The 21,817-nt window shown below is 45.1% G+C and overlaps 1 protein-coding gene across 40 annotated transcripts in view; it reads right to left on the bottom strand.

Annotated features, from left to right (window-relative positions):
• Window positions 1–21,817, bottom strand: part of EPB41 (erythrocyte membrane protein band 4.1) — a 95,329-nt gene that overhangs the window by 30,606 nt on the left and 42,906 nt on the right. For 21 of the 40 annotated variants that reach the window (XM_071453305.1, XM_071453306.1, XM_071453294.1 and 18 more), the window contains 13 exons: window positions 20,432–20,891; window positions 17,558–17,788; window positions 15,061–15,165; window positions 12,030–12,072; window positions 9,993–10,068; window positions 9,314–9,532; window positions 7,087–7,174; window positions 6,396–6,548; window positions 5,510–5,607; window positions 5,002–5,174; window positions 3,304–3,420; window positions 1,971–2,099; window positions 661–762 (listed from right to left, as the gene is read on the bottom strand). In XM_071453305.1, coding sequence (XP_071309406.1) covers window positions 661–762; window positions 1,971–2,099; window positions 3,304–3,420; window positions 5,002–5,174; window positions 5,510–5,607; window positions 6,396–6,548; window positions 7,087–7,174; window positions 9,314–9,532; window positions 9,993–10,068; window positions 12,030–12,072; window positions 15,061–15,165; window positions 17,558–17,788; window positions 20,432–20,884 — 1,987 coding nt within the window. In that variant the 5' untranslated portion in view covers window positions 20,885–20,891. Of the gene's footprint in view, window positions 1–660; window positions 763–1,970; window positions 2,100–3,303; window positions 3,421–5,001; window positions 5,175–5,509; window positions 5,608–6,395; window positions 6,549–7,086; window positions 7,175–9,313; window positions 9,533–9,992; window positions 10,069–12,029; window positions 12,073–15,060; window positions 15,166–17,557; window positions 17,789–20,431; window positions 20,892–21,817 lie in introns of those variants that run through there. The other 19 variants (XM_071453328.1, XM_071453309.1, XM_071453321.1 and 16 more) reach the window with 6 other exon arrangements.

The raw sequence follows: 21,817 nt of genomic DNA, 5'->3' as shown, positions 1-21,817 counted from the left end.
TTGGTTCTTCTGATGTTGGTTTTTAGGGATGTTTCACTAAAAAGACACCCTGTCACATAAAAGAATATCTTTGACATGATGTCACATTCCCAGAATCACAGTTTGCAGCAGGACTATACTGTGTATCATATTCCAGCCAACATGAGGTCACTCATGTCCAGCCAGTCACTCACAGAAAATTTGCTGTTAAAATAAAAATTGTAATTTCAAGCAACTTCCTTAGTAAGAATTCCTGTGGTACTGAAAAGGTAACAGCATCTCATCTGTGTCTTAATAAAACAGAGAGAATAAGGTGTCCATGTGGCCAAAAATGTACAAGGTGGAGGCTAAAAAATAATTTTTTTTTCAATTTCGGAATTTCCAGAGACTGCAATGACACTTTCAAGACAAACTCCTGGACACCACATCCTGTTGTAAACAACCTTAAAACCCACCCCACCACTGCCAGCTCCACTCTCTCCCTGCTCCTTGGCACAGCATTTCATTTCTGTGACCCAGACACTGTGTTATCCTCTTCAAAGGACAACTGGTGCTGTGTCCCAGTGTATTCATGTCACGGAAGCAGTGACAGCTGCTGGGAAGGTTGCACAGAGGTGAGATGGCAGGGATGGCTGGGATGAGGAGGATGCTGGGAGTGCAAAGCTGTCATTGCGGTGGTACCTGACTCCTTTGGCAACGGCTCTAGTTCTCTCACCACCATCATTTTCTCTTCCTCCTCCTCTTCAATTGGGCTTATCTCAATACTGCCAAGATCACGTTTGGCTAAAAAAGTTATGGATGTGTTAAAATGCCACCTTAAAGAGGAAGCAGCAAAGGAAATATTGCCACCAGTAAATCCACAGGGCCATCTCTCTAGCTGCTCTCCCAGAGTATCAAGACATGCAGGAAAAATAGTAACAGACACCAAGGTTCTCCTGTGCCATCCAACAATGAGTTCTGGGCTGCCAGAACTGTATTTTAATTACATTTTCATGATTACCAGCCTTTGACTATTTTAACACATGATTTAAACACAGTAAAAATCATTGAGATATAAAACATAGGTTGGAACTAGATGATTTTAAGGTCCCTCGCAACCCAAACCATTGCAGAATTCTATGACTGATCATCATCAGCATGGCCATCACCTCACCAACAGTCCCTACTGAGAGCAGAAAAGCCAGGATGAGGCAAAGTACAGGAGGTGGATGAGAAGGGGCAGCTACAGCAGGAGAGCCTTGGATGTGCTCAGGTCTGACACCAGCTGATGTCCCATCTGCTGCCACATATCCTGTGGAATACAGAATCGTGGAATCTGCTGCAGTGGAAAACACCCAGCGGGATCACTGAATCCAGTTCCTGGACCGGCATAGAATATCTCAACAATCCCACCCAGTGCCTGAAAGCATTGTCCAAATGTTCCTGGAGCTCTGGCAGCCTTGGGGCCATGACTGTTCTCTGGTGGTTTTCATAGCAACCAAGGAAACATGTGATGTTCCCAGCTACCTCCCTCTATGGCTTCAAACTCTTCTTCCTGCAACAAATAATCAACTCTACTTTTAATTATGATTAATATCAATCTGTCTGCAGCAGCGGTGTTGCTCTGACATCCTTCCCCAACTAGGCAAGTAGCAGCTCCCTAGTGAAGAAATACAGTGAAATATAGGTGACCTCCAGCAGTCCCAGATCTCATAACCCGATTTCCAGGCACTGCACACTCCTGCAGCTCAGGGGAACAAACCTCACAAGAAGGGACAGTATGGGAGGAGCTTTAAGAGATGCCCCCTCATTTCCACACACAGCCAGGGCATGGCACCCACTCGCTGCACCCAAAGCACGCCTGAAAAGCAGCACACAGCAAAGCCAGGAGTGATTTTAGTGCCAACAAACACCACCACAACCAGTGTAACCTCTGTCCTACAGCACTGCATCACTTCACCCAGCAGCATCAGCACAGGACCCACTGCCACCAAACACCACTGCAGCTGTACCTGACCGCGGCTGCACCAGCTCCACTGACTTTGGCTTGACAACAGGAACCTTAATGACCTCTACCTTTTCCTCCTCCTCAGCCTCCTCTGCAATGGGCTTCATTTCAAAAGTTTCAAGGGTGTGTTTGGCTAGAAAGAGGTTTGCGGGTGTTAATGAGGGTTGGGGACCCACACAAACACGCGATGGCCACCACAGCAAGGAGTGAGGAGATCCTTCTCAGTAGCTGGGAACAGCAAGGAGGTTTGCAGGCAGCTCAGTAATCATTTTCCAGCATAGAAGTGTGTGTCAGTGCTTTTTAGTGCTGTCAGACCCAACAGTGTATTGAATGAGAGGAGGAAAGAACACAAAAATAAGCTTTATGGGCTCCTTGCCCAGAAAAGGAGACATGGGACACATGAACAGTTCTTGAGCGTGGAACTAAGAAGGGCTCTGCCTGCAAAGTCTGGAGGGAGGCAAGTGCTGGCTGTCAAAATCAAGGAAAAACACATCCAGACAAAAAAGCTATCCAAAATCTAGCAGTTTTAATTAAATGTACTTGAGTGATCAACTTCAAATCTACCCAGGTGTCTGAAATTCCCCACCTTCTGCTTTTACAGCATCCGGCCTTCCCCACCAGGAGATGCTGATTAGTCGTGATTCAAGGAATGCCCATGGAGAGGAAGTTTGCCACACTTCATGAAAACTTGATCTAGATACTAGAAAAGCAGTCATGCAGTCAAAAGCAGTAAAGCAGTCAAAAAATTCTGGCTGGTAGGAGGACACCCAAAGTATTTGCGTGTGAATTATCTCCAGCCCTAACACACCACAGGTGGTCACTATCCAAGTGATGAAGACTGCAAATATTTGTAACACTGCTGCTATGATACACTTGCGAGTATTCAATCGTGCTGTTGTACCTACACACCTCTTAAGGACATTCATATTTATTAATAGTACCTATTCTAAGAGAAATATAAGCTCCACAAGGAGATTCTGGGATGAAGAATTTCAGAAGCTTCATGAGAAGTTTCAAGATCAAGACTTGAAAACTTAAAGTTTTCAAATCCATATATACAAAACTACCCACATTTAAAAAGAGAGTTCTCAAGTGCCAGCACATCCTAATCTTTTCCCCACCTCCCCACAAGAATTGCAGTTGAATAAGGTGCAAGGTAGAAATTCAAGGAGTCTTCCAGAGCCGGGCTGTGTCTCCTCTCACTGAGAAACTCTTCTTGCAAAGAAATGAAGAGAGAAAGCCACCCAATTTGGTGAAAATTGGAAATTGTCCAAGAATGAGCATGTAGAGGACAGGAAAGGCACTGCAGAGAGATTTAGCCACCACCACAGCTATACCTGGCTTCTCTCGGATCTGATCCGCAGGTTTTGGTTCAGGAACCTCAACCACCACCACCTCCTTCTGCTTCTCTTCCTCTATGGTTCTGAACTCAACCTTTTGAGTCGCATGTTTAGCTGAAGAAACGGGGCATATGTTAACGACTGCCTGCATGGCAAAGGCGCAGATGTCAAGGGGGCAGGAGTGTCACATTCCCAGGCTGCTCTTCTCCCAGCTCTGACATCCAGGTGTAGCACTGCAGCTGTGATTTCCCTACTCATCTGGGGTCACAATGGCATGGTCAATGGGAAAGCAGCAGCACTGGTTCCCTTGCTGCTGTGCACTGTGCCTGAGGAATTTCGCATGCCCAGACTGCAGGGAAGCTGCAATTTGGCTTTGCTGCCTTATGGAGCTTGAACCATCCCTTTCCTCCAGCTCCATAACATAAAACCCAGGCTCAGGATGGCATTGAGCCCAGAAGCAGGGACAGCCTGGCTGCTGCTGGCCATGGGGTGTTGAGCAGCCCTGGTTCCCCCAGGCTGCAGAACAAACTTGAAGGATCAAAGCAACACAGTCCCTACTCCATCAGGCAGGTGTCCGTGGTGCACAGGGATGCTCCTCTTTCCCTGGATCCTCACAGTGCACAGGGATGCTCCTCTTTCCCTAGCTCTTAATACCCTGTGATAGAGATCATGTGGACCAAACTTAGGCACTCCCTTTTCCATGCCTCAGCTCTTCTGCTGCTATCATTTTTCTTTTAAAAAATCTCAGGGATGAGCCCATCTGACTGACACACCTCAACTCCAACCTGAGCATTGCTTTAAGAGACTATGAAAAAGCTTCTATCCTGGCAAAAAATCTCCCCCTCACGTAAAACTAAGGAATTTAAGAAGTCATATTAAACAAAACAAACAGAATGGCTTAATTCCTGATTTTCTAAAGGAAAATGCTTTGAGATCAAATGAAGAAATATCTTTATAAGTAGAACTTAGCCATAAGCCTTCAGGACCTACCTAAATTCTTTTCATCAGTCAGTTCTACTGGGACCACCCTTAGTTTGCATTTTTGTATTGGGTCTGCCTGAGATGAAGTTAATTTACCCATAACAGACCTCACAGTGCTGTGATACTGAGATAAGGATAAAAACTGGGAGAGGTAATGAGCAAAAGTACTGAGCAATGTTAGAGAGCAGAATGATCATGGGAAATTCTTGTAATTGTGGTGATGGCAAAAGGGGTGGATTGGGTGCAAATTGTCCACTTTTGTTCTGTGTTGGGGGAATTTTTCATTTGGTTGGGCAGTTTTGTTGATGCGAATGAAGGTTGTGTGATGAATCAGAATTTTCTGAGGTGAAAGGTACCCACAAGGATCACCGAGTACAACTCAGAATCAGAGAATCACAGAATACTCTGAGTTGGAAGGGATCCATGAGGATCATAGAGTCTAACTTTCATCATTAAGTGAATGGTCAATATGGAGAACAAACCCATTCCTGTGGTGTTATCAGCACCCTGCTCTAACCAACTGAGCACCAATTCAGTCTCACTACAGGCACATAATTCCTAAACATGTAAGAGGCAGGAACAAGGTCTTGTTCTACAGCGACAAGTTAAGCCTGTGTTTTTGTACAGCAGGGAATCCAGGTGTTCCTTAAGGAGTACTTCAGCATCCTGGTGACTCCAGAAGGCAGAGAGAAGACGCAGCAGGGACTGACTCACCTCCATCAAGGCTCCTGGATGCTCTCTTGCTGGCCGTGCGCTCGAACTGGGGCGCGGGTCGGTCGATCAGGGCGCTCGCCTGCCGCGTCTGCGCCTGCGTCCGGCCGCTGTAGCGGAACTTGGAGCCCAGTGCCAGGAACCTGCTCTTCGGGATGGCCTCAGTGGAAGTCAGCCTGAAAGACACACACATTTAAAAATCATACCTCCAAAGCCAGGAAGGGGCATGTGAAAAACAATTAAAATAGAAATTAAAGGAGTCTCTTGCATTCACTTGGCCAAGGAAATGCACATACTAATGATGTCTCACATCTACATGACCCAAAGATCTCTGTCTTATGGGTCTTACAAAGCAAAACTTGCTTTAAAATTTCCTGCAAAATAAGCACCTACTGTCCCTGAAACCATTTCTCTCCCATTTTTCCAAAAAGCTAAGGAACAATGTTCATTTTCAATAGTTATATTCAAGCACTAAGTTACTTAGGGTGAGGCTACTGTTCAGAAAACCCACCTGAAGAAGGTGTGATGTTCAACACATACTTTCCAGAGCTTCTTTGCTGCCCGGTAACTTGGTAGCTTGAACCCAATTGTACTTTCATACTGTTCTTGCTGTGGAAAGCATAAGTTATTTCAGTATAGCAGGAAATAATTGTGGTAGGAACCCAGTCCGCAGCCTACCACCTTGGTCTGCTGTGGCACAAACTGCTGAACTTGCCCCATAATGTGCAGCAGGACCTCAGGTCAGAGGAAAGAGAGGGCTTGACCACTAGCCCGGGCATCCCTCAGGATGCACAGGAATTTGCAGAGCAACATGCCATGGTGGGTTTATCCCCCCTGTCATACTGCCCAGCTGTCAGCTGAGGTCAAATACTGACCTCCCTGAAAGGCTGGCTCATGGCAGTCAAAGCAGGAGAAGGAGGAAAAAGAGGAAAGAGGTGGATCCCCACTGTAGCCTCTCTCTCTGATGTAACCAGGCTGCTCCAGGGATTTCCCCACTCATGAGAGGCAGCACCAATGCATCCATTCCCTGCTTCCTGCACTTAGATGAAAAGCTAATTCTAATTTTTAATTATTTTCTTTGAATGAAAGCAGGACAAAGTGCCATTGTCTTGCCCTGTTTCCAAAAAATGAGTTAGTTCGGCCCCAATTTCATCTGTCAACCTCCCATGCTTTTCCCTGGATGCTGGGAATACCCAGTGATGCCAGGAGGTGGTGCTGGATGACACGTTGTTACATTGTCACCAGCTGGCTTGGAGCTTCAGCTGGGCTCAGACACCCCGATGACACACGTTCCTGCAGAGAAGAGCCTGACCCCGCCCCGCTCCGTTCCAGGGACACACACAATGACGATTCCAAGGAAACAGAGGATGACAGGAGCCCAGAGGAGCCAGTCGTACCTCCCCTGGCCGAATCTTTATGAAGAAGCTGCTGCGTTTGTAGGAAATCTTCAGGACTTTGGGCCATGGGAAGCGGTTGATTCTCAGTTTATCTTTGTAAACAAGAAGGCCACTGGAACAGACTCCCAGAGTGATATCCACTCCTTCCAAGTCCTGGGAATGCAGATGAGGATTTTAGCAGTGTCAGGTTTATGAGCTTCATGTCAGCAGCTGCCTTCCAAACTATCCCTCTCGTCTTCCCATAAATTCATCTCCCCACCACCCAGACTCCAGCTCCCAGTCCCATGTCCACCCTTCCTTTTCTTTCATGCTTTTCCTGACAACCTCCTCCCTCCTCCTGATCTCACCTGTTCTGCTGGTTGCCCAAAGGGCTCATCAAGAGCCCATCCTGCATTTCCTGGAGCACAGAGGCTCATATGGCAGGGAATATGTATTGTATTCTAAGTTACTCAGAGAAAAGACCTGTCTATAAGAGAAGCTTTGGAAAGTTTCCTGTGACATATAAATAGTAAGAAACCACAAACAATCACTTCTCTTGCAGGAATGCCTGAGGCTTTTCTGTTATATGTCAGTATTTCTGTACTTCCTCTCTTTCCAAAGCAGCTTCCCAAAACAGGTAAACTTGCTTCTGCAAGGGAAGGATAATCAAATTACAAAATCCACTGGTAGGTCCACACACACTGGTTCTCACCTTGGCTTGGTGAAGGTCGACTCCATACATAGACAGCTTTTTTGCATTCTCAAGAAATTCCAGATCTGCTTGGGCTGGAGTCATGGATCTGCAGAAAAAGAAAGGGATTGGTATTCTCAAAACTGTTGCTTTTAAGAGGAGACAGATCAGACTTCATGAAATCCATTAGATTTCCTTTTGCTTTTAACACAAACAAATCTGTGCCTAGATAATGAATTATGAAATCACTCTTACTGCCCAAATTTGTGCTTTGAGCAACCCAGTAACAGAGCTGCACTTTATTCCTGTGAAGCTGTAAAGGCACTAGAGAAGGAAGTGAGGAAGAGCAGTGAGGGGACAAAAGTTGATTCAGCAGAAGAAACCCAACTGAGCAAAAGGTGATAGGTCCTATTCCCCACAGACCTCCCCAAGCCCAGCTATTGTTCTCCAACCAAACACACGGACAGCTGAAACCACTCAGCAGAGATTCCAACCAGGGGACCTGATGAATGAGGGGTTTTCTGGGAACAGATGGTGCCCTGTCTGCAGGAGGGGCACAATTTAACAAAGACATCCTGATAATGGAGGCCATTATCAACGTTATTGAAGTGTCCCTGTTAATACATTTCTGGTGTATGAGGTACATTAACAGCTCTGCTGGGAGAGGATTCAGCTGCATACATTTCATTTTCTACCCTCCTTTGATGTCTTCCTTACTGAGCGCTCACGTACATCTTGTGTGTGATGTAAATAGAGGTTTGAGCGGAGGGAGACAGGGCAAAGTCCACAGTAAGGACAATCTTGTAGGAAAGCCCCAGGAGCAGTCACCATCTTGATATGTGCCTTGTAAATACAGTAGCAAGAGCCAGAGCACGGTTTAGCAGAGATTTCCCTGGAAATGTCCAAAGAACACTTGGGGACATAGTTTAGTGGTGGGCTTGGTAGTGTTGGATAGTGGCTGGACGCCATGGTCTTCAAGGTCTTTTACAACCTAAACAATTCCATGATTCTATGATTTCCACTGAAAACCCTCTGAAGTTTAATGTTCACAAAATATAGACCAGAAATTAAATGGGGATGTGTTGTCTTCTCCTGCACATGCAGACAGATTAAATATAACTACATCTTATACATTAAAGTCTCCTTCTGATGAGGCCATGAATAATTCAGCACTGTGATCCACCACTTCTAGCATAGCAAATGGCCTTTGACACCAAGTCATGAAGCTTGTCAGAGGCCCAGTTCTTATTTTCCCTCATTTCCTCTCCTCTCAGTGTAAATGGAGGGGAATCAATTTAAAATATTGATTTGCAGGCTTGAGTGAGGTGTTGAGTGGTCACAGCCACAGCCCACATCCACCCTTCCCAATGTGCTCCAGTTTTTTGCTCCCATCTGCCCGTCAGAAAGTCTTGTCTTTGCTCCATCTTTTCCTTTCTAGGAAGATATGCCCAAAATAGGATGAGGAAGAGGTTTACCCTTGAATCTGATACCAGGGAGAGTCTCAGGAGTTGCCCAACCCTACCTGAACCAGACACACCTGCCCAGGTCATGGCTGCAGTAGGAAACACTTACTGCAGGTTTGCAATTCCTGGATCACCTGGAATCCTTCCACTTCCTTCATTAGGAAATGAACGTTACTCACTAAATGAGGTAGAAGAATGCCCCAAACAGGCTGTAGGCTACAGTGTGTAAACGGAGAAACTAGATCAAACTACAATCCAAAATTACATAAATCCCAAAGAAATATATTTAAAAAAGGCAAAGGGCAAGGTTAAAACAAGTAAATTTTGCACTTGCACATGAATTAAACTTTCATGGCTATTCTGTGGGGGGAAAAAAAGCACTTGTTACTAAATAATTGCAAGACTTCCCATCTGCTTTCTAAAAACATAGTTTCTTCTTCATGCAGGAAAAAAAGAGTTCCTGCTTCTAGAAAGATTTTGTCCAAAGTATTAGATTTTTTGGTTAAAAGTTAATGTTCACAGAGTCATCATAAAATCACAGAATGGTCTGGATTGGAAGAGCCCTCAAAGATCATCTCATTCCACCCCCTGCCATAGGCAGGAACACCTTCCACTATCCCAGGTTGCTTCAAGCCTCATCCAACATGGCCTTGAACATTTCCAGGCATGGGACATCCAAAGGTTTTCCGTAGCTCACAGAGGTGGGGAAAACACCAGAAAATCCCATTATTTCCCTTATTTCATGTTGCTGTGCACAAACAAGTCCTCCAGCCACTGTGCCTTACCTGTATGTTTTATGAAGCTCCACAACCTTTTCTTCAAGCTCTTTCGTCTGGTTTGGGGCCAGTTTGAATTCACTGATGTAATCTGGGCCATGGAGATCAGGATCATAGTCTCCCAACTCTGACTGGACAGTGTAGGAACCCAGCAGAGCTAAGGTGGCAAAGGAGCAGGGCAGCCGCCCTGTAAGGATGTCCTGTCTAAGCTGCAGACACAGGTAATACCTGAGGGCAGAAAGGAAAATGCTATTCACAGAGAACAGAGAGAAATTTATTAACTTGAGGATCAGTCTCTTTTTTTTATGCCACTGATGAACATATGAAAATGCTTGTTTCCAAGTTTTACTTATTCCCAAGGTAAACAGCATGGAGGACTGGGGGATTCAAGGTCACCTCCACTCTGCAAATGGAATAAAGGACACTATGACCAGAAAATCTTGGCTTTAGGTAAAAATTTACTTTTTTATATGAACACATACATGGCAGAGTTATAAATGACACTGCTTTACACATGCACTCCAGTGGAGTGTGGGAGCATCATCACATCCACTAAAAACAAACCAAACCCCCTCCAAATGGTGAAGGTATCTGATGTCCTTCCTGAAGGAGGGAAAATCAACCAAATATGAAACATTTCTACTCCACATCCAGGAGAACATGGCAGTAGGATTCGCGGATAACTCACCTGGTGATGTCCTCTGTTAGCTGGGCAGGATCTGGTGGATAAAACTTGACATTGAAGGTAAAATCCCAGGGGCCTCCTGCAATGACAAGGGAGAGCTTGAGAGAAATAAACACACTGGGACGGCTTTGTGATGGTCAGTTGATACAAAAAACAGCTGGGAATAGCCAATCTGATCTTCAGAATTTAGCAGATGTAACACTGATTCAATACTGCTTGCTCTCACAGCTGGCAGCAGCTTAACACCTGTCTAAGTGTAAGATGTGGTTTCATTTACAGCAGGTAAGAAAAACAGGAGAAAAAAAGCAAGGCAGGGAAAATCACCTGGATTAACCACAACTTGCGGCAAAAATTAAATTAATTGCTAAGAAGCTCAATCACTGACATGTTCCTTCATTGACTGAAAAGGGATTCATGAAGATAGGTCAGGCATAGGCTATAAATTAATGAATTGGTTGGTTGACCAATTGAATGGATTGCTTTACTGCTTAAGCCAAAGTTCAAGGAAGGCTGTGCTAAGTCACTCCTCAGACTAATGCACTGGGATCAGGTGTTCAGACACAGCTTAAACTTAGCCCAACACAAGCATCAGCCTCTGGATGAAGACAGAAAGCACCAAGATAGGAAGAGCTTTTCAAGTCCAGACCTAATTGCTTAAATACACCTTGTTGCAAACCTTGTATACCACCATTACAGGCATTAACTGAGTCAGAATTCACATAAACACACACAGGATGGACATGATATGTGGTATGGACAGCCCAGATGAAACAGCTGAAGTTACCTCTTCAACTCTCTTTTCCTTGAAAACAATCCCATTTCCCAACAGAAGCTAGTCCTGAATGATTTCCATAGTTACATCTCCCCCTGCTGTGCCCTTTAACACTAGTTCAAAATAAGAATTATTTCAGAAAGAGAACTTAACTCACTCAGAAGTTTATCCCAATCTCACATAGGGAACAGGGGAAATGGAGCATTTCTGGATTTACTTCTTATGCAATGCCATAACTGGGACTAAACACAAGGCACGTTGTTTTCATCACACACAGTTCAAAACAAGTGATCCCAAGGTGACAATGAAGGGAACAGAGGTTACCTAAACCACCACACACTGGTGTCCACACTTTTGTATGTACATGCAAAATAACCTTCAAGTAAAATCAAGTAATTTGCCATTTAACCCATCCCCAGGGGACCAGATTTCACAGCAGGGTGATATTCATTACATTCACTGGATGAATTTTATGGATGTAGCACCTCCTGCCCTTCACATGCAACCTGCTACTGATTCCAAGAGAAGATGGTAGGACCAGGAGCTTTCCCTACTCCACAGCCTTGCACTGCCCCCCTAATCTGCATTTAATGACACACTCTGTCCTCGGCCTCCCACCAAAAGGATCCAGAAACCAGTATTTTCCTTCCCAGAACTTCTAAAGCAGTCAGACTTGCTCCCAAGAGAAAACAAAAGCCTCTAAAACATATTTAATTCTGACACTGCCCTCATTTTGAACTAATTCAGTGCTAGCAGACCTTAAAACACAACTTGGGAGAGCATCTGGTATTTGAACTGATATTTTTCAAGCCATTTATCATTCCAGTGCCCCTATTTGGACCCCAAAACACCCTCAGAGTCCATAAAACCTTGTTCCACCATAAAGTTCTGCCTGAGGTCTCCCAATCTCCTTTGGGATTTCAGTGGTTCCCACTGACACCCATTTTGCTATCCTCCAGCAAGGAGCACATCCCCATTTCAGCACTGCATTGACAGTGTGGTTTTGCTTCAGGCAAACACACCTCAAGCTGTTTTGCCAAGGAAATGACATTTTTTCCTAAATCTAGATTAAGAAGATCTTAAGAAGGCCAGAAAGAATGCACAGACTGCTTGAACTTGTGCTGATCCTTGCCAGACACCCTCACTTGACCTCTCTCCATCCTTGGGCTTCCTGGATGGCTCACCAAAGCCACACTGGGAGCCATGGGGGGAGAAACCACCCCCCCCCCCCCCCCCCCCCCCATACACGATAAATTAAATCTACTTACCATGAACCTGCTTTTTTATTTCTTTGGCAGGATCCAGCCATGTCTGTAAGAGGATAAAAACATTCACAGTTTACCAGACATTCTAGAAACACCACAGAAAGCTGAAAATTGCTAAAAATACAGAAAAAATTTTAAAAAAAGGACAATATTTGACACAAAGGCAGCCATGGAAACTGAAGAGATGGTGCATTCTTCACTACTTTCACTCCAGGCTGTGGTCTCCGTGGGTGTATTTCCAACCATTCACCTACCTACCAGGGATTCATAAGGGAGGCAGGAGTAACAAGAGAGGGAAAAAAAAAGCAGATTATTTAGGGCTGCAAGAACAGACTAACAGGTACAGGTACAGGTACAGCCACAGCCACATCCAGCTACCAGGGGCACTTGTACAACACCCCTTTTCTCCAGAACCCTTAAAAATAGGTAAATAGGACAGACACATTAATTTTAAGCACCCTGTCTCCTTACTTACCCTATTCAGATCAAAGATCACCAAGACTTTCTATTATTAGCTATAGTTTTCAATGACCTAATTGCTGAAATACGACTAAAAACACCCAATTCCTGAGTAAGACTGGAATTTTTTACAGGAGTGTGACATAAACTTCATGTCTTTTAATATGACTCAGATTTCTAGCATTATCTCTACTACAAATTTAGAAATATATTTTTTTCCCCTCCTCTGTAATTTGGGGTTTTGTGGGAAGGTGGTGCAATTTAAGCCTCAAAACACAGTTCCTGCTTTTTCCATGGTCTGAGCCTCTCCCTTTGCAGGAGTCAGGGCCTGTTCTGCTGCAAGCACTGAGCTAGCAACCCTCCTGGAGAGGTTACATTTAACCACCTCTTCATTTTCGCCAGCTCCAAATAGGATTTGGATGTCCAGGTCTCCTGAGGTGAAGGAATTAACTCATTGAATCCCCCAAGCTAATCTCTCCTGACTAGAAGGACACGTAACTTCATGGCAGGGAGACATCAATACTTACATTTAATCTCCTCTTTTTATATGCCTTACTCTAACATATAAAAGTGGGGATACAAAATTCATTTGAAAGGAAGATTTGCTGTCTTTTTAGGGTCACAGCTTGGAGCACAGCATCTCCATGGCTGAGCTGGTGCCACAGCTGCCCGTTACTGGGGTGAGCCCAGGGTGCAGTCATGCATCCCACCCTGCCTGATCCAACAGACAATGACGGGAACAGCAATTAACAGCACTTTTATCCCACTGGGTCATGAATTAGTTGGAAACAAGCCTCCTTTTCAGGGCAACGAGCTCCTTGCTGCTCCATGGTGCCCAGCTGCTCCAGCCACTGTCACAACCTCCTAATCCCACTGTCACCCACTGCTATGCCCATATGGGTAATTACTGGTCCTCCGAAAGTTTATTCCCTGTATATCAAGGTGGAAAATGTCACATACAACCCTTCCCTATCCAGGAATATACACATGTATCTCCACCTGCTCTACACAGTTGCAGGTGAGGTGCAGGAGCTCATCCCTGGATCCTATTAACACCATTTCACCTGTGAATCAGTAACTCTGGGGAGGTCTTGTTGGAAGATATAGCAGGAGAGCTTCAGATTTCAAAGTTCAATGAAACATAAGCAGAAAGATTAAAAAAAAAAAAAAAAAGATGGTGCTTTCACCCATCAGAGCAAACCAAACCAGCTTACTCCACACTGGAGCTGAACAACCCATGGACAGTGGCCTCATCTGCCCCAGTTTCCAGCTCTGGGACACAGATGCGACAAAACAATCTGTTTTCAGTCCCTACAGTTAAAAAGCTGCACAACCTCTCAGCCCTTGTTGGTTTGGGGGAGAAGGTACATGCTTCTGCTTCCAGAAAAATCAGTGCCAAAAGCCTGGACAAGAAGAGCAAGTCTGAGGCTCTAGGAAAACACAGAATCATTTAGGAAAGGCCCTCTAAGATCATCAAGTCCAATCATTACTCCAGCACTGCCAAGGTTAGCATGATGCAGTATCTGCAAGTGCCACACCTATAAGCTTTTTGATCACTGCCAGGGACACTTCCTAGGGCAACCTGTGCCAAGGGCTTGACAACCCTTTCTAGGAAGGAATTTTTCCTAATATCCAAATGCAGCAGTGAGCTGCCCGCAGAAGAAGTTGAGCTGCTCTAGTTACACTCTTTTTGCTCTTAATTGGATCTACAAGTACACCTACCCCTCCCTCTGCAAGAACAAAATCTGATTAAAAAGAAAATTCCTCTGATATAAAAAATATCCAGGTTATATACATGGAAACACATTTCACATCCAAGAAAATTGGAAGACACCAGAGGCTGTAAAACAAAGTAGGAGTTCTGCCTGTCTCAGTGTTATTTTTGGTTGCTATTTTGCCACTGTATAAAACAATACAAAGTATTTAATGACAGACATCTGTCAGTCAGTAACCTGGCCAGAGGGGATTGTTGAAGGTGAAGCAGAGGAAGAGTCAGAATACGGACCAACATGACTGGTCTAAAGGACACAGCATTGGGCCCTTCATTTCAATTATCTCGCTTTTGACTTCATGAAATAGACCTCGAGTAACTGTTGAGTTAAAGGGTAACCAAGGTTTCAAAAGACACTGCTTGAGTCAAATCAAACAAAGACCTTAAACTGAAACCATGAGTAGGAGCTTTGACAGAGAGTCACATCTGTTCTCCTGCAGGGCAAAGGCTCAACTCCAAATGCTCTGGATGGCTCCAACCAAACCTTCCCAATGCTGACACCAGTGCCAGGGCAGCCTGACTCCTTCAGCTTTATAACTTAATGACATCATTTTGCAGTAAACGAATATAATGACTTTTCTCCAGGTGAAGACCCAAGTTCACTAGGACTTATTGACATAGCTTTTTGACAAAAATCTACACTCCTGTAATCATTTATTCACCATTTCTTCCTGTGTCATGACCCGCAATCCATATTTAGGGAGGACACCAAAACAAGTTTGCAGAGGAGCTTCTGCCCCACCTCCTGCCCTGGGGAGATGATGCAGAAAGAGCTGGATCCCCTCGAGACCAGCAGCTGCTTACCCGGGAGGTTGGTGTGTCCCATGTGGCCAAACCAAAGTAGTCTTCTTCCAGCAGATTGAGGTGGTCACAGACTTTTTTAAGTAGATCCTGTCCCTTGGTGTGTTTCTGCAAATAGACAAAGAAATCCTGTAGGACAGAGCTGGGTTTTGCCTGTCTTTGTTTACAGGAGAGGGGAAGAAGGGAAAAGGATCAAACCACACTGTGCACTATCAGTAAGGGGAAAAAAGGTCCTGAGTAGCTCCAAATCTTACCTTCTGACTGTTTCAGAGCAAGGATTCCCTACAGGAAAGGGCATAAAAATTCCAGAGACAACTAGACATAAAAATCCCATGGAGACAACAAGAAACACAGTGTGTCTCTCTCTTTCCACCAGCTCCATGTCTGAAAATCCCCCAAAGCTGGAGTTTCCAACAGAGCTTAATAGACACCAAGGATCTGTACAGGTTTTCCCTCCCAAGGTACATCTACCGTGTTGGTATCTCCCAGATTCAGGTGTTGATCAAGAGATGAAACTGCTGCTACAACCTATTCATTTCAGGGGCAACCTGACTTTTCTTACATTCAGAAAAAAAACAAAGCCCATGATTTCCATGGCCTTTCCATCACCCTTCTCTGGTGATGAAAACCAGCTTCTCCCATCTACCTCATGTGCCCAAAGCTGCTCAGCACACAGCCCAAAGCTGCTCAGCACACAGCTTCCTACCTCCAGAAATACACTTTGAGCATTCCTATTTCCTCTTTTTCTCTTCCCCAAATCCTGCAGAAGTGAACTGGCCAAGGAACAAACATCCTTTTAGTCCAAAAGCATGAAGAAAAACATCCCTGAGGCATAAAACTATGGCAACCAGAAGCAGCTCATTCCATTGGCGGCTTTGCTAGAAGAAAGTGCAGTTCCAGTGACGCAAAATCAGCTTCACTAATGCCCGCAGCTCTCCTGTCAGCCATCTCTGCATGGCAACTGTTTCAAGACCCCTGCCTTGTTTTATTCCTTGGCTTTATTTCAGCCTTTCAGCTGTCAGGTCCTTTGTGCACACATTGTGACTCTATAGGTAACATAATGTATGTGTTAGCCTCGGTATTTCTCAAGGAATTGGCACTGATATAGAAATGAAAAAGCTTCCAGAGCTATCAGTCGAAAAGGATGCCTGAAAACACAAATTCTCCTTGGATAAAGGCATTTGTGCTGCTCTTTGCCTACACCTTTGCAATTCCTTCCCAATTAAATCTTAATAAACTCTCAAACCTCAAACTCTCAAAATTCTGCCAGAGCAGAATTACACTGGTACTAAAGCCAAGGGTGCTTCTCAAGTTAAAGAGTCTCACTGACACAGTGGTCCCCCTAAACCTCTGCAGCATTCATCACGACACTCTGGACCTACAGAGAGACATTTCTCACGTCCTGCTCAAGTCAGGCTCTCCCTGACTCTCCACGGCTCTCCCTCCAACAGCATCCATGACAGTATCCAAAGGCATTGCTGCAGCAAACAAAGGCACAAAGCTACAGCAAGCTGTCACTGGGACTTGGGGACGAGATTCCTTGGGGCTGCACACTGCCTCCCTGGCCAAGGGGAAGGTGATGGGGGCAGTGATGCTCTGAGCTGATCCCAGGCAGTACCAGCAGCGCCACCATTACACAAACACTCGGCACTGACCTGCTTGCCCAGGATCACCCAAGGTGATTGTTCCCATGAGGAGCCCTGTGCCCACACACCCGCTCCTGGCCCATTTACCAGCAGGACCGAGGGAAAACAAGCTGGTGGAAGTATGTTCCAATGGTAAGTACCCGATTCTTAATATTCCAGACAAGTACTTTGATACTAAAATAGGGCTTTCTGCTCGCTTTTTATTGCACTGACAGCACCACAGCCCTGTGAGAGAATACACAAAATAAAGGAGGAAAAAAGCTCTCAAATGAAGAAGGTTGCAGTGCTCTAAGCCAACATAATTTTAAATTGTTTACTGGAAATATATTCAACAGCAGGCTAAACACAGTGTGTTTTTCTTTACATCCAAGCACCAGGAGCTAAGTGAACCAGCAGCCTGAGAGGTAAAGGTACCTTGGGGGACTAGAAAAGCATAAATCAATTTTATACAACCCATTTTATTCAAAGCCAAGGAGGCCAAAGTTATTTAGACAATTGCAACTTACCCCAAAAACCTAAACTCTAGCCTGGGATACAAATAAGAGAGATCATGAACAGCAAGTAATATAAAGTTTGGGTTTGTTCTTTTTTTAAACTTCCCCCCACCTTTATAAAGTAAGGCACCCTGGAATTGTAGAACAATAAAATAAAGATTCCTAGTACCCAGAGGTTTTTACCACACACTAAATAAGCTGTTATAGCTTACAGCAGGCTTGTTCTGCAGTAAAACCTGTCATGTAATTCCCTAGTAGCACATTAGGCTCCTATTAAATTGTGTTTGTGGTGATTTTTCAAGAGAAGCAGAAGGGAGAGGGACGAAAGGAGACGCAGAACCAAACCCCTAAAGTACTTACATCCACAGAACACTCAAAAATGGTGTCATCCAGCAAGACAACTTTGCAGTACATGTTTCTGTGTCTTTTCACTACTTTTTGGGCAGCTTTCAAATCCTTGTCTGCTTTAGTCTCCAGAGACTCTGGCTTCAGTTCTGGCTTGGCACCCTCTTCCTTTGCTTCTCCTTCTTCCCTTTCCTCGAGGTCTCTTCCCAAAGGCTCCTGGTCGTCCCTCCTCTCTTCCTGAGCAGGCTGAAACCCCCAGTTTAGAGGTGTCAAACAAAGAAACAAACAAAGCATCACATGGAACAACCACTACAGGGCTAGGATCTCAGTCAGAATTCATTATCCCACTTCAACCTGTAACCTAGGATCTGGGGTGACCAAGGGAATGGTATTAATTTTTAAAACTCTTCCAAGTACTTTTCAAGTTTTCATTTTGTAAATTATGTAATAAAAAAGAAGTAAAAGGTTGATTAGAGAAATCAGGGCAGATTACATCATGCATTCACAGTGTTAGTGACAGCACCTTCTGGACTGGGAAGGTTTTTTCTCTCCCAGGCAGGACCCCCAGTGCTCCCACTGGCATAGCTGTTGTTCCAGTGCACTGGCCCTTGGCATGGCAAGGGGGAATTGTTTTAAACTGACGGAGCATAGATGGGATATTGGGAAGAAGTTCTTTCCATGAGGGTGGTGAGGCCCTGCCACAGGTTTCCCAGAGCACATGTGGCTGCCTCTGGATCCCTGGAAGTGTCCAAGGCCAGGCTGGACAGGGCTTGGAGCACCATGAGATAGTGGAAGGTGTCCCTGCCAATGGCAGGGGGTGAGATGACATGGCCTTTAAGGTCCCTTCCAACCCAAACCATTGTGGGATTTTATGGTAGCAGTGGCATTAAAAGGAGGGTCAGGGCTGAGGCTTCATGGCCATTGGAGCTGACCAAGCAGCTCTCTGCCACCAAAAAGGGAAGGCAGCCTCCACACCACCATCCCTTTTGCCTGGGGAAGCACTTTGCAAGCCAGTTTAATCCACTCAAATAGCAGAAAGAGATGCAGTTTGGGGACAGGAGGAGGAAGGAAGCTGTTTGTTTTTTTTTCCTCTGCTACTTCAGCAGGTTAAATGAGTTCCATTTCCAAACCCAATGGAGTGGCAGGCTGTGACGATGCTGGAAGGGGCTGAATGCAGCAGGAGCAAAGAGCTGCAGCAGAGGAAGAGCAAAACCTTGTCTGTTCAGCCCATCACATCTCATGAAATCACACCCAGGCGCAAGTGCAGAGAGGTATTTAAAAACTAAATAATGTCCACAAGCTGCTGACTTCTGTTCCAGCAGAACTGGGACAATTGGGAGCAGGGAATCAGTCAAAGCTCCTAATGCCTGTCGGTCAGCATCTATCAAACTGCAGCACCTCGCAAATGCTTTCACAGCAGAAATATCTGCCGAGTGTCACAGTTCAGAAAGGCACTGACAGTGATCTAAAATAAGAACTAAAAAAGACACAAACGTGTCGTCTAAAATGAATGACCCATGAAGAAAGGCTGGGGTGCAAATTCACATGGGCTCAGGACCAGCAAATCAGAGATAAACAGAGAAAGAAATCATGCATTAAAAAAAAAACAGAATGGTTTGGGTTGGAAGGGATCTTAAAGCCCATCTCACCTTCCACTAGACCATGCTGCTCCAAGATCCCTGCAGCCTGGCCTTAAACACTTCCAAGAACAAGTTCTTCTTGAAAATACAGTTTCTGGGCTGACATTGCCTGAAGATCTCCACCTCTTCCCCATCCTGCTAATCCCAACCCTCAGAGGAATAAAACATGAGCAGAGATCATCCCATGGTCTTCACAGGCTCAGAAATTTGGGAAAAGAAAGGAAAAGCTGTTTGTTACCTACTACCCTCTCTAAAACACTGTAATTTTAAGGAGGTGGATTTACAATTATTGCCTACTGGCAATGCTTGAATTTATAAAGTATTGCTCCAAAACTGAGCATTTGTGGGTATCTGGAGCCACTGTGAACTTAAGGCAGTGGGTAAGAAATCCAGATTTCACCCTGTCTGGCTCCGGCAATACACACAGGTTGGTTGGGATGTAAGAAATTCCCAGCTGAGGATAAGGAATACCCACCTTTTTCCACTTCAGCCTCAAGTAATAGTAGAGCTGTAACTACCCAAGAAGAAGAGAGGGCACCCAGCACCTCCAAATCAAAAACCAGCCACAGCTCAGTGAATGTTCCCTGGGGGTGTCTCTGCCTCAATTTCTGCTTTAGATTTTTAAACTTTAAATTTTGCATGAAAAATGACACTGGCTGGAAAGAGCAGACATCAGACATGTCCCAGGAGCTGGGTTCGGTGCATGTACCATGCAGAAATCCCTGTCGACATGATACATAAGCAGAAAATATTTATATTTGGCAGGCTCAGCACTAGCCCGGACCAAGCAGATGACCAAGTCCTACAATGCCATGCTTGGGCTCCTTGAAGTTGAAGAAACCCGTTCCCAAATCCAAATACTCTTGCAACGTCCACCTTGGGCCACTGACCTGCCTTGATCCTGCTCACACCAAGGATATCCTGACGATCAACCCTGGTTTGTGAACCCTCTGTGTTCTGATGTGACATCCTAAGCCTCAGCAGAGCAATGATTCAGCACAGAGCATTTTAAATTATGCTGTGGAGCATGACCCTAATTCCCAGAACAGGTACTTTGCAGGTCTGATGCAGGGATGCAAGAGTGGAAAGTACACAATTAAACACAGGGAGCTAACAAGAGCCTTTTTGGCATCCCATTACCTTTTCTGGTCAAGCTCACCACCCTGGGATATGAAGTTGTTATAGTTCTGGCTACAAAGACACATTTTAAAGCAGCAGGGAGCATGTCCCATGGAATGGGCTGTTTTACCTGTGTTTCTGCACTGCTCAAGGAATGGAGATCCAGTGATGGGTCAGTTTTGAGCTCGGGCTCAGGAGCTGCAATCGGGGCTTTCACCAAGATACCTTCATCAGGGCTGGCTCCTAATCCTGCATCTTTCTGGTCACCTCCCGCCTCTTTAGGAGCATCAGTGTCTTTGTCCTCTTCGGATACCTGAGACTTGGGCCTCCTGAGGAAGGAGGAAAAAAGGCGGGAGAGACCTCGGCCCTCAGAGGCGCGACGTTCTTTCTTGCCCTGCTCCTCGTGCGTGGGGGTATCTCCGTTGGAGGCCTTCTGCCTCTGGGACTGCCTCTCTGGTGTTGGCTGAGCCCCTTCCTCCAGGGAAGCCTCTTGCTTCTGTGTTTCAGCAGCTCCTTCCTCCTCCTTGGCTTGCTGCTGCTCTGAGTTGTCAGCGTCAGCTGCTGGGCTCTTTTCTGTCGTCATGATGATGCTGTGTGAGAGGAGCAAAAGGGCTCAATCAAGAGGTTTCCACTACCCATGTTTGACTGAGCTATTCAAACCAACCACGAGCACAGACATGCCATGTCCACCAGCCCCAACAGCCTGTCACAGAACCAGAGTGGAAGGGACCCACAGGGATCATCTAGTCCAACTCTGAATCGAATGGCCTGTAAGGGGATGAAACCCTGGCTGACTCCAGTCTACTAAGTCAGCAAAAGCAAAGTCATTCCTTTTGCTACAGTTTGCTTTGAAGACAGTCTTTAAGATTCCTTCCAACCTAAACCATTCTAGGATTCTATGATCTAAAACACACCAAGCCACACTGCTGGGAACACGACCCATCAGTGTTGAGCAATTACACTGTTCTGTACCAGACGAATAGAGTGGAGCCCAGCAGACTTTGGGATTCATAGGATATTTGTACTGCACACTGGAAAAATGTCAAATGAAAAGGTTTCCAAACAACATCTATAATGGAGAGCAGATTTCCTCAGAGCTTGTGCTATTAAGCTGATGCAATGTTTATTTCAACTTTAGCCTGTTTAGGCTGTTGACACAAAAAGATGGAAATCACATGAGAAGAATATCTATTTAAGGTATAAAGAGGACCCAAAATAATCATGCTTTAGAGGGGATAGAACTAATCTTTGCGCACCGCATCACATGTATCTGTGGCAATAAATTGTTGCTGCTTTCACTGAGCAAATAGCATATAATCCAATATGCCTCAATCCCCCAGCCCGAGCCTCAGTGTATAAATATTTGCTCAAAATACACACTTAAAATTAAGAAACATTTCAAGATGTCATCCTCTTATCCATTACTGCATTCATCAACTTCAATTTAACTCATCCTGACTGCTACAAGAACCAGAGTGCTTGAAGGAGAAAAGCCCTTCCAGCTCTTCAAAGGACT

The sequence above is a fragment of the Agelaius tricolor genome, unplaced genomic scaffold (genome assembly GCF_023055355.1).
Source record: "Agelaius tricolor isolate 1412-34295 unplaced genomic scaffold, bAgeTri1.0.p SCAF_36, whole genome shotgun sequence".
Classification (NCBI taxonomy): Eukaryota; Metazoa; Chordata; class Aves; order Passeriformes; family Icteridae; genus Agelaius; species Agelaius tricolor.
The sequence above is the reverse complement of the archived record's forward strand: the minus strand, read 5'-3'. Positions and strand labels throughout refer to the sequence as shown.